Genomic DNA, 12593 nt, shown 5'->3' on the forward strand with positions numbered 1-12593 from the left:
ACAAAAAATTGGGGGTTAGGATGGTTGTGAAGAGATGTGGATTGGGGGGTGAAGTAAGCTAGGTTAAGAATAGTTTAGAGATTTTGAATAATTTTTTAGGATTCAGGTAGTTTTGTCAATCAAAATCTTTCATGGGTAGAAAATTAATTTTTTTTTGGATAGATTTGTCAATATTCTAAATATTTATAAATAGAAATAGTAGTTTATCCTTCATTATGCACTACAATAAAGAGAAGTTACGAGAATCATAAGGGCACAGAAATACAATTAATGTGATTAATTTGAATAAGCAAATCTGTTCTTAGCTAAATAGTTCAAAAGATGTCCTTTGTAAATTTAAAATACTATATACACCCTAAACTCAGTTATTAAAATTAATCACTTTATATTTAATTTAATTTAATTTAAATATATATTTTGTATTTTAAGAGTTCTGCTAGGTAGACAACGGAAGATGTGAACAATGTAAACAACGGGCTATACCTTAGGTCTACTAAAACAAAAAATATCCCACCTGATTTACACCCACCACAATCGTAGCCTCTCACCTTCCACGGTTCCACCTTTCTCTCTTTTTAGCGCAGCCGCTTCACTCCCATTTTTCTGTCGCGCTGTCACTAACGCACCTCACTGCCGCCACCGCCACTGTTTGAAGAAACAACGTGCCGCAACCACTATACTTTCTTCTCCCCTTGTGCTCCCTACAATCAATGTCGCAGCTGCACCTTCTTCTTCCATGTGTCGCGCCACCCTTGCTCTCGACGTCACCGCTACACCTTCTCCCATGCTTCGCGCCACCCCTGTTCTCCCCGCAAGCGACGCTGCCGCTGAGTGCCTTCTTCTCCCCTCCGTCGCACCGTGCCATTCGTCCTCTTCACCCCTACGTCGCGCTGCGCCGTGCGTTCTAGATGAAAGCGCCGGTCCTCTTCTCCCCTGCATTCGGTCGCATCTGTGCTTCCTGGAAGCAACGCCGCCGATTGTCCCAAACCTTCCCTGCGTCGTGCCATTTGAAGAATCAATGCAGCCGCTTGTTCGTAGTGATAATGGATGTTTCTTTTCATATTTTCGAATGTTTCTTTAATGATGGATTGGATGTTTCTTTTATTTTAAGTAGATGTTAATTTATTTTTAGATAGATGTTTTTTTTTTATTTTAGGCTGGCGCCGGCGCTGAGGAAGGAAGAAAAAGAAGAAGAAGAAGAAGATTAGGGTGGAGGCGCAACGAATGACGCTGAAAGAAATTAGAATGTGTGAGGTGAGTGGGAGTGAAAATAGAATTAAATTACGTTTTGATTATGATTATTAAAAATCTAATTTTTAAAATTAATTAAACATTACTTTTTTAACCTGTTGTTTACATTAAAGTATAAACATTATCTCCCTATATTTTTTATATTTTAATGTATATTTTATATTAATAACTAATTTTAATATGCGGAAGTATCAGGAGCCAATGAAGTATCTGTACAATGTGTATAATGGGGGTATAGAGATATTCGATTCAGTAGGATATCAGATGCTTATTATCTCTATTATCCATATGGTTATTCTGGATAGTATGTGTGTATTGTGATTAAGAAATTAATAGTATTTTATTCTGAATGTTCATTTTTTAACTCATATTGGGCCAAATAAATAGCCTATTGTACACATTATACAAATACTTCATTGGCTCCCTAACAGGATTCTTTTAATATACACCTTAAATATCTCAGAAATAAATATTTTTCAGAGAAGCTAGCGTCTGTTGTTAGGTCTAACCAGATTTTTTCTCAAAATGTTGTAGTATGTTATTTTAATTAAATGGCTTTTTACCTTAAAAAAATTTAAAATGACTTGAAAAACATTTTTTCAATTTATTTACTACTTTAGACCAAAGACCAATGACAAATTATGTAATTTACTTCCATCTATATTTCTGTTTACAACATAAGTTGGTTATTCCTATGAATGTTAGAGTGATAAACAAGCAAATTAAGAGCAGTTTGTAAAAATCAAATGAAATTTCATTGGGTATTAGACCATAGGGTTCCTGCGTTGGCGAGATCAAGAGTTGGCTTTTCTATTATGTCTTCGAAGTCCAAAATTTCAAGTTCCAACCGTTCAAATTTCAAAGTCTCAAACCATCGTCTTCTAAATTATTTTTTCCTCTATTTTCCCCTCTTTTTCTTTGGTTTTAGATATGGACGTAGAATTCAAATTATTCACAGTTTGTGATTGTACTGGTTCCCTTAATTGTCAACAACAAACGCGTAATAAACAGAATCCAATTCTCGAGCAGCTCGGACAAAATGAAGCATTTGAGGGGCCCCATACTATAGAAAGCGTGCCTTGTCGCTATTTGATTTGTCATTTTTTGAATTTTTTTTGTCAATTAAAATGGCTTTGTTTTTCTTGATGTTTTCCTTCGAATTTCGACTGAAGGCCCTAAAGTGACTAATTTGGTTTTATCTCTCTCGTACTTACTGATGGTTATGCATTACATGATTGAAATGATGAAAATTATAGAGGATAATAATGAAAAATCAGACACGTAATAACGATGTATTAAGACTTATTTTATTATTTAATCAATCATCATTCTTACATTGCATTGAACTGCTCCACCATGAGAGAATCAGAGTGTGTCGCTAGCTACTCTTTTGCGGTAATATGCAATGCATATGAATCAAATCAAGATAGTGTGTCGCTACTCACTTTATATTTACCCTTCCACCACGACCAAAAAAATATATATATATATTTACCCTTCCATGAGTTCTATACTTTCTGTCTTTCAGTCCTCTTCTGTTTAAATAATCTTCGTAGTCATGAATGGCATAAGTGTTGTTTAGTCCTTGAAGTTCATAAACGAAGAAGTTATAAATTCTTTAATAGTCTAGTGAAGCTTTACTAGTAGTAATATGCAAGAACAGAAGTCACCTTTTTGTCCTTAAAATTATGGCTGTCCAAACTATTATGGCTCATTAGCTTGTTTATGTTTGTATAATTCAGGGAAAAGCTTATTAGATGCTCTTAACATTTGTCTAAAATTTTATTTTTACTTTAATAATTTAAATATTTAACTTTTTCCTTGATTTTCTAAGGTGCTTTAATTTTGTAGCTATCATTTATTATCAGTCAATTGTTAGTCAAATTTTCGCTCTCTAAATTTCTTTCTTCACGTACTTATGTAATCTAAATTTCAAACTGATAAGTAGATCACTTGGTCACCCTGTATACTGGCTTTTGTTTAATTAAAGGAAGGGAACTGAAGAAAACCGAAAAGTAGACCAGTGATAAATGGCTCATAAAATTTAAGGAAATCACGTTTTCAGAACAAATTAGATGTTGTGAACAACTTGCAGATAATCCCATAATCTTGCTCAACAAAACCATTATTTAAACCTCAACTTGGGGCAATTTCTCAGCAAGATAAACTCGTTTCCCCCTAATTTTGACCTAAGTTTTCTAAATTTCAACCTCAAACTGATCAGGAAAACATATTGTGAGCAAGCGAAACTCGTTTTCCCACTTTGATAGCACGGTAAAGACTCAAAGGGCATAGTGCCACAAAATAGGGTGAAGTAGAAAAGCATATTGAACAAGATGCATCATGCATCTATGCAAGTTATAATTTACTCTAGATCCCTTATGCTTCCAACATGGTAACAGACTTTATATTATTTTTTTGCAACTTTGCACTTTTGGATGTTAAAAAGCAACTTTTAAATGACCTCGTTTTACATGGACAACTTTTAACTTTGACCAAGCATTTTGCTGACAAAAAATAGTTCCTAATACTAGTGTTTTTGTTATCTTTAACCATACATAATACATAAATCATTATAAATTTATGAAATTTAACAAGCTTTGATCAACATATTAAAAACAAAAAAAAAGAAGCAAAAATCTAACAATGACGACCCCCTTTCTAGAAATTCTGCTCATCTACCATTACAATAATCGAAAGAGCTTCCGTCAGAAAACAAATATATATATAATAATAGTCGAAAGAGCTTACGGTTTTGACATCACGCATTAAAAAAGATGTTACAGTTTGCTACTTTTATATAATATGTAACGACAATGGAGTCAATACCAAATAAAACAAGACAAACATGCCGTTGACATTTAATTTGCACATAGACTTCCGGAAATTGGGAAGCATGAATAATAATATTTATAATCATTCATTATTATTTTCAGCCAAAAAATACCTAGTCATAAGTTATCTAGTAGTTACTAGTTAGGGTCTCCAGAGATGCATATGCGCTACCACTTGCATTTAACAAATTTTCTCTAACTTGCAGAACATCGTGGTCTATGATTAGTATATGAATTATTGTTTGAGTAGAATTACAATATTTTTGGTAGAAGATTTAATAAATGAATTTAAAATTGTGAATAATTACCAATTTGCATTGTAACTTTTAGATTATCGAAATTATTTATTATATTTCTTAAACTAAACCAACTAAACCTAGATGTCAGATTATGCAGACTAAAATAATAAATAACAAAGATGTTACCAAGTAACCAACCTCAACTTAAAAACTGCAAAATCATGAAAATGGAGAATAAACGTCAGTTCACCCGTTCAACGAATACGAATTCAACGTCTAATATAAGCTCAGAAAAGAAACGACAAAACAAGTAGCTAGCAGCACTTGGAATTTCCAAATAACCTTCTTACTGGTTGTTTTTGCATTCGAAGAAGGTTGAATTCAACCTTCAAAGAAATACAAGGACTCCCTCCCCTATGATCTTTGAAAGTGAGAAGCTTTTTTAAAGGAAAGCACCCAAAGTTTTGTTTAACCTTCTTAATCCCAAGAATGTAGCTTTCATAATATGATTAATAGACCAACTAATGTCATTAATAAGCAACAGTCACGCGCTCGTTTTCATCAATGCATTAATAGATTTGATAGCCACCAGAAAAAGTTAGAATAAGTATATGTAAATGGCCATGCAATTATAAGGAAGCCCAGAGAAGAGAAAAAGAAAAAGGGGGGGGGGGGGGGGGGGGGGGGTGGTTACAAAAAACTAGTTTCCAAGCAGTGATGTCAAAAGTGCCAAAACAGCAATGATAATCATGATATTAAGAAAATAGTTTGACTGTAGGGGCTTATCTGGGCTTCCACCAATTGCCTCATACTCAGATCGAATCTTCTGCTTCATAGCATCAGATAGCTCTCTCTGCAATTCAAATAGGCACACTATTGAATTTTTTATTCCTTTCTTCTTCATTTAAGACTTCCAAATTTTACATGGATATCACATGATTTGAAAATACTTCTTCCTGTATTACTAAAAGAAGATACTGGGACAAGAAAACATGACACTTGTTTTTAATCCTGCACCAAACCAGAAAAATTGAAACCATAAACAATATGCGCATATATATGAAATTTTCTTGTGTTAGTCTTTCACGAGATGCCTAACAAATTTCTCCAACTGTCAGCTAAATGAATAATAACATATGAGTAAAACGGTGCAAGAAAAGAACCTTTCCAGTTGAGTACTTTGCTGCTTCAAACTTCTCTGCTTGTGGCTTTGGAGAAGGATCTAATACTATGCCCTGACAAACACATACCAAGGGGAAACTGGGAAACTTGGTCAAGAACTCATTATATGGACCCACGTATGTGCAGGAAATGAAAAGAAATGCTCAGGAAGCTTTATATAAACAAGAACAAAATCTCCAGGTGTGGGTCACATAAGCAAGTCCATGATATATAATTTAAATAAATGTAAGGGTAACTTAAAATCAACAAACCTCTGGAGGATCAAATTTTGCACCAAGGTTGCTTAGCTTGGCATGGGCTTCAGCATAATCGTTGAAGAATGCTACCTGATCCTCAGCATACTTCTCAGCATAAACCTGCAAGTTACACAGAAGTTTAATTTTATGTGCATTTGTAAAATAGCCATGGAAAATAAAACTCCAGTTACTTACCTTGAAGGATGGATCCTCAAAAAGAACAGCATCTGTTGGCAATACCAATAAATCTTCATCCTTTTTTTCCTTGATGTCCTGCATACAAAAGGGAATAAGGAAATCATAACCCCCTGCATACCCCCCTCCGCTACCAATGTCCATTACTTTTTTAAACTTTTTTTTTTTTTGAAAAATGGTGATAGTAGAAGTAGTGGTAAAGACCTTGAAGTATGAGTTATCAAACTTCAACCATTGTACTGTCCAGGATTGTCCTCCAGGTGCTCCTGGTCCATCTTTCTGTAGATCAAAAGAAAATTATAATTATAAAATATTCTGATAAGGAATAGGCAAAAAGGGCATATAATATGCAGTGTATAGAGAAGATTAACATAAAACATAACATGCCCGAAGAAGAAGGGACTTTTAGTGCTTGCTGGTAATGCAAAATACGAACTCGCATTCAAACTAGATATTTGAAAAAATCTCGGGATTGCTTCAATGGCAGAAGCCAGAAGAGTGAATTCAGCGATTGCTTTGTGACATGGTCAGTGGAATATTCCCTCTTAAAAGTAGGGGAAGCTATCTATATAGGATTTCGTAAATAAAATCATGGAAGAAGAAAAAGACGACTTGCACGACCTTGTATGGATAGGATCTACTGTCAGATGGAACCCACCCTTGTGGCATTCAAATCTTCTATTTGCTAAAAGCATTTCTTACAGAACCGGGTAAATTCAAATATCATATTTAGAATTAGAATATGACTTAGAAGAATTGAAACAAATTTACTACAAAATCATCGAACGAGTAGGATGAGAAAGGGAAGATAACATACTGTATATTTAGTCTCAGGCTTGCCCCAGCCACTTCGTTCAGGTCTGGACCTTCCCAGTGTGTGCGCACCAGATAATGCAACAATTTCCTGCAGGTTCAGTAACTTGATCAAAATCACATATAATATTTCCAGGATCCAACTTATTACCTTGATCCTTGTTGGAAACATCGGAAATCACCTTGTCATTCAAACCCATTCTGTAGAAAACTTGACGCAAATGATCAGCCGGTGAGGGAGGACCAGCATCTGAGTACAGAAATGTTTTTCAGTTAGCTATATCAACACAATTTTAAAAGTGTATATATTAACTATACTCTAAAAATGCATGATTTAAAATTTTAATAGTTCTAGAATTGTGTCTCACCCGGTTACCATAACTAAATTTCCAGTCGAACATGAATCAAGTCCTATAACTGCAATCCATGCAAGTCTGAAAAACCAAATTGTTTGTCTGTTTTCGTTTTATTTTTGTTTGGGTTTTGTTTTTGGCTAGAATGGATTGGGCTAATTGAAGTTTTGAAGATAAAATGAAGATCGAACCAGACAGATGTATTTACTTCTTAAGCCATCATAGATATTCATCATTGTTTATAAAAGCATAATATAAATAATTTAAGGTATTAAGCTTTTCAGTTTCCATTTGGAAGTGCTTGGCAAAGTGGCAAACTTGCAAATAGGTTGATAAATTAAACCTAGTAATGTAAATCAATTTAGTTACTCTATAATGCTGATGGCTTAGTCATTAGCCAGTCCAAGTCTAGAAACAATAGAGAGGGTGCAGTACAGGTGAAAAAATTAAGCATCGATCTAATTCTTAGGTTCAATAAGAAGAATAAACATATTTTACCTTTTCAAGAATAGCAATAAAACACTAAAGCTCTTTACTATGATTAATTTATTCCAATGCCTTGACTTCTATGATTTCCAATGGAATCCTAATTAACGTGACTAGATACATTAGGTCACATGCTTTATTCTTAGCACACTGGATATATGGGCTACTAACCTGGAAGTCTTCCTTCTTCAGGACATTGTTCAGGTGATGAGACATCCACTCTTCCATATTTCATAGGGATTTTTGGGCCTCCAGCTTCCTGACAATTCCAAGAAAGTAATCAATATATCTTTTAATTAAGTTATATAGCCAAAAGTTAGTCCTGAAGCAGAGAAAGGAGTCAGGTAACCTCAACAGCAGTAGCACCAGCCAACTGAAATAAGTCTGCATATGTCACACGAGCATATTTGTCTTTGATTGGCTGAATAAGCTTCAATGCATTCACGAGTCCTGGAATGGCAACTCATCAGGGAAAACAATAAGCAAAATTCAAACAATCTCGACGTTTAGTATATTATTACCAGCATTGGCTGCATGTTTCAGCTCAACTTCAAATCTTAAACTACCATTAGCACCACCTCTCTGTGGCCATTCCTCAATATTCTTATTGTAGGTACCAGCATCATGCCATCCCAAACGAATCTATCACGTAAAATTCTATGTGAACTGTAGAGACTTAAGAATGTAACATAAAATTGTACAAAAAAATTATATTTATTTGTTTTAGAAGAAAAATAATTGAATGGAAAATTATAAAGAATGAGAATGATAAGGAATCTCCTACACAACCGCGTGTGCAGGCACATGCAAGGTCATTAGAGAAGCTTTTAGATCCTTGAAATGTCACTGAAGAAACCCCCAAAAGAGAGGTCATGAACTTTGCACCAATTAAACAGTAACCAATAAGTATTATCCCAGAGTAAGTAACTATACTGTAGCCAAGGTTGAACATTTCCATAGAAGTTTTACTTCTCCCATAGCAATGGGACCTAACCCTCAAAAAGTGGTAAAGGGAACTAGGACACACCCCACTGAAAATGCCAAATAGCTACATAAATTAAATTCTGCAACAAAGATCCAAGTCTATGGGGCAGGTCTATGTCATCCAATATCCGATGTAGTATATATGCATAAGAGTTTGACATCTTGCTTTAGTCATTTTGGCAACCGTTAAATTTTACTCACCACCCTTGGAAGTCAGGTTCACAAGTAAGAATTCACATGTAATCAGTAGCCTCATTCCAATCATCTTATTAGTTGAATGGTTAATCTATCTATCTCTGGTGGTTAATGTGATGTGAAGACCAAAGAGTATTACACAACATCATAACATCATGGCCAATTAGCTGATCCTTTAAAACCAGAGATAAATTCTGCATAAAGTGCTGTGTGGACCTTTCCAGCATTCTTTGTAGATATTGGACCACTGGAATACTAGTCAGTGTATCAGAAAGAATTATGCATCCAGCAGACAAATAATAGAGAAAAACTAGGACATGGCCAGCTTATCAAAGGCATAAGGCATCAATCACAAGGTACAAGGTCCATCTCCATATTACATGTTTGTGTTCATTATGCTCCATGACAACAAAACTTATAATCGTTAATTTTAATCAAATTCAATTTGAAAAAGAAAGTCAAATAAAAGAGAAATTAATCCAAACGACCAGATAATGCAAGTCTCCCCGCAAAAGTGAATTAGATCATGGATTCAGCGTAAATTAGTCATGGAACTTAATCATGTAACTTATTCGAACCCCTCTAACAACGCTTATAGTCAACTAGTCATGGAACTTGATTATGCAACTTATTTCGAACTCGAACAAATAATAAAAACATAAAAAAAAATGAGTGAACACTTGGAATCCGAGTTCAAACGCTCTAGTCTCTACTAACGAAAAGAACAGTAGATGCAAAAATTCTAGAGTATTTGGAGACCTAACTGACGTTCGTGACTTCGTGATAGTGTACTCGAACAGCGAGATCTCAAGAAATGAAGGTTTACCAGAATCGGATGGCAGAACTTTGTCCTGAGAAGCTCCTTGATATCTTCTCGAGCACTCTTCAGCTGGTCAGGATCAGACGCCAACGACTTCGGAGAAGAAACCGTTGCATAGTCTCCACTCGAAACACGAACCTCAGCTCTTCGCTGAAAACACAAAAAAAAAAAAAGCACAAGCAAGTGAACACATGAATCCATCGCGAGCTCAAGTTTAAGAGTTAACAGCTCAAAATGGAGGAGACAATACCTGATTGACGAAGAGGTGAGAGATACGAGAAGAAGAGTGAAGGTGGAGGCATTTGAGCGAGGAACGAGAAGTGGAAGAGGAGGAGAAGAAGGAGCGGGAAGCTGAAGAGGAGAGTGCGGTGGCGGAGGGAATAATGCGTGAGGCAGCGATGGCGGCTGTGGCGGTGGAGGCCATTCTAGTTGTTGGAAACGGTTGAGATGGTAAAGTGAGCGAAGGATGAGTGAGGAACACACGCTCTGCCATGTGTTTGGGTACTGTTTGGGTTTTTAACACTTTCTATTCCCTCCTTGCGTTTCGGATGATGAATTGATTATGTTCTCTGCCAAAAGCGCGATGACACGCACACCTACTCACTGCAACGCTCTCGATTCTTCCTTGTGTTTGGTTAACAGGGCACCTTATGCAGTTATGCACTTATGCTTAAGCAGTATTATTAATACTCCTAGTCACCACTATTCGTCTATTCCGTATTAGGGTATATGTTATTATGCTATGATGTCCAATATTTTTTTAACCAAGAGTAAAAATTATTTTTAATAATGAAAGAAAAATTAAAAAAATAAGAAATCATTTCATGTGTGATGTACAACTTAAAAAAAATTAGTTATACTTTTTATTTTTATCTACTTTTATTTTTTAACGAAGAAATTCTAAGAATTTAAATGCTTGGTGAATAAATTATCCATATTTGTGCTTGGATTTATTTTAGAGATAAAATATTAAAGTAAAAACAATTTTATGTGCTTTTTTATCTTTATTTTTATAATTAAATAAATTTTTGTCTTACTAGAAATTTTTTCATAGAAAAACAATGAGCACAGAGCATTTTTTATAGGTAAACAATAATAGTTTGAGTGACATGAATCAACCCAATAATATATTTATTTAAATATGTATTCATATTATTTGACTTTTATAAAAAACTATATTTATTTTAAGCTCATGCACATTTTAAGAATTTGATTTAAATATTTTAAAATAATAATTTGAATTTGTTAAACCAATTTATCACAATTTTTTGAGACTAAGATTTAATATTTATACAATTACATATTATTAAAGAATTTATATGGGAAAAACTACCATTTGTACCCATGAATTTTGCGAACGCTGACAAAAGTATCCATCAAACAAGAAAACTAACGTTGTACCCATGAAAGATGGGTTTCGTGTGACAATAGTACCCAAACCGTGATTTTTTGTTAATTTTTTAATAAAATTCCCAAATTACCCCTTCTATCTTCTTCCCCAAATTCCAAATTTCACAACTCTCATCCTTCGTCTTCCTCCTCTGCTGCTGCGAGCCACCTTGTGGAACGACTACTATCCAACCTGAAAGGGGCAACCTGCAACAATGGCCGCATCTTGAGGCTCTGCCTTAACAACCTCTCTCTCAGATGAACCATCTCTCCCTTCCTCTCCAACTGTACCTACCTCCAATCACTCGACCTCTCCTCCAACGCCCTCACCGGACCCATCCCTCCCGAATCCAGTCCCTCGTCAACCTCGCCGTCCTCAATCTCTCTTCTAACCAACTCCAGGGCCAGATCTCGCCACAGCTCACAATGTGCGCCTACCTCAACGTCCTTGACCTCCATGATAACCTCCTCACTGGTCCCATTTTCCAGCAATTGGGCCTCCTCGTCAGGTTCTCCACCTTCGATGTCTCTAATAACAGGCTTTCCGGGCCCATATCGCCTTCTTTGTCCAACCGGACCGGCACTCTATCCCGCTTCAACGCTACCTCCTTCTTGGGAAACAAGGATCTCTACGGCTACCCTCTTCCGCCCATCAAGACCAGGGGCCTACTGTTTTGGCCATTGTTGGAATCGGGCTCGGGAGTGGCCTTACCAGCCTCGTCCTCAGTTTCACTGGGGTTTGCATATGGTTGAAAGTCACGGAGCACAAGATGGCTCTGGATGAAGGCAAAATTAGTTAGCTCATACCTGGTGGCTGGCAATAGTAGAGTAGGAAGACGAAGGATGATGGTTGTGAAATTTGAAATTTGGGAAAGAAGATAGAAGGGATAATTTGGGAATTTTATTAAAAAGTCAACAAAAATTCACGGTTTGGGTACTATTGTCACACGAAACCCATCTTTCATGGATAAAACGTTAGTTTTTTTGTTTGATGAATACTTTTGTCAGCGTTCACAAAATTCATGGGTACAAATGGTAGTTTTTCCAATTTATATGCATGCAATTCGTTGGAATTTTCTCGAAATGCCGTGCATCCCATTCATACTTGTTGATGCAAATTGTGTCCCAAGGGCCAAGGCACACAAGAGGAGAGACGAGAGAGCAATGAGAAAGGGCAGATACTTATTATAAAATAATTTGTTATTATGGTAATAAATAAAACAAAAAAATATGAATTATAATTTTTTGTGAAAAAATATATGGTCGATTTGAATTAAAAATGATCTGATTAATAGATTTATTTAAGTTTAAAATATTTATATAAATTTATAATATAGTAGATAATTAAAATTGTCTAATTAATAAAAGATATAACATTTTTAGTTAATAAGAAGATTAAATTTCTCTAAATTAAAAAGTTAGTAAAATAAAAAAATGAAAATTTAATCTGAACTACACATAAAAATTACAAATTTAATTGCTATCGTCTTTTTTTTTTCACTTTATTTAGCAGTGAGAAAGGAATCTTGTAAAGGCCACATTCCCCCATTTTAAAATGTAAAGGAAGTTGAAAAATGAGAATAGGATAAATTATTTTAAGAAAATCCAAGGACTTT

General features: G+C 35.1%; 1 protein-coding gene and 1 pseudogene across 2 annotated transcripts; one reads left to right on the forward strand and one right to left on the reverse strand.

Annotated features, from left to right (window-relative positions):
• Positions 1 to 4556: 4556 nt before the first annotated feature.
• Positions 4557 to 10254, reverse strand: LOC130944481 (probable L-ascorbate peroxidase 6, chloroplastic/mitochondrial). 2 transcript variants are annotated; one of them, XM_057872818.1, is made up of 12 exons: positions 9839 to 10254; positions 9595 to 9738; positions 8111 to 8231; positions 7939 to 8039; positions 7761 to 7848; positions 6933 to 7000; positions 6755 to 6841; positions 6142 to 6216; positions 5938 to 6015; positions 5758 to 5862; positions 5488 to 5559; positions 4557 to 5177 (listed from the first exon to the last, which is right to left on the reverse strand). In XM_057872818.1, the coding sequence occupies exons 1-12, from the start codon at positions 10079 to 10081 to the stop codon at positions 5025 to 5027; spliced, it is 1335 nt and encodes a 444-aa protein (XP_057728801.1). In that variant the 5' UTR covers positions 10082 to 10254; the 3' UTR covers positions 4557 to 5024. The 2 variants fall into 2 exon arrangements, with proteins under 2 accessions (XP_057728801.1, XP_057728802.1); XM_057872819.1 differs by having other exon boundaries at positions 4559 to 5335; positions 9839 to 10253.
• LOC130945412 (receptor-like protein 44) lies at positions 10172 to 11777 on the forward strand (annotated as a pseudogene).
• Positions 11778 to 12593: the final 816 nt, after the last annotated feature.

The sequence above is a fragment of the Arachis stenosperma genome, chromosome 8 (genome assembly GCF_014773155.1).
Source record: "Arachis stenosperma cultivar V10309 chromosome 8, arast.V10309.gnm1.PFL2, whole genome shotgun sequence".
Lineage (NCBI taxonomy): Eukaryota > Viridiplantae > Streptophyta > Magnoliopsida > Fabales > Fabaceae > Arachis > Arachis stenosperma.

What these genes read in the sequence shown, in the direction of transcription:
- LOC130944481 (XM_057872818.1), bottom strand. Translation starts at nt 10,081, where the DNA reads ATGGCAGAGCGTGTGTTCCTCACTCATCCTTCGCTCACTTTACCATCT. An exon ending in TGAAGAAGGAAGACTTCCAG is followed by an intron (nt 7,001 to 7,760) that starts GTTAGTAGCCCA and finishes TTCTGTACTCAG; the next exon opens with ATGCTGGTCCTCCCTCACCG. An exon ending in CAAAATTTGATCCTCCAGAG is followed by an intron (nt 5,560 to 5,757) that starts GTTTGTTGATTT and finishes TGTGTTTGTCAG; the next exon opens with GGCATAGTATTAGATCCTTC.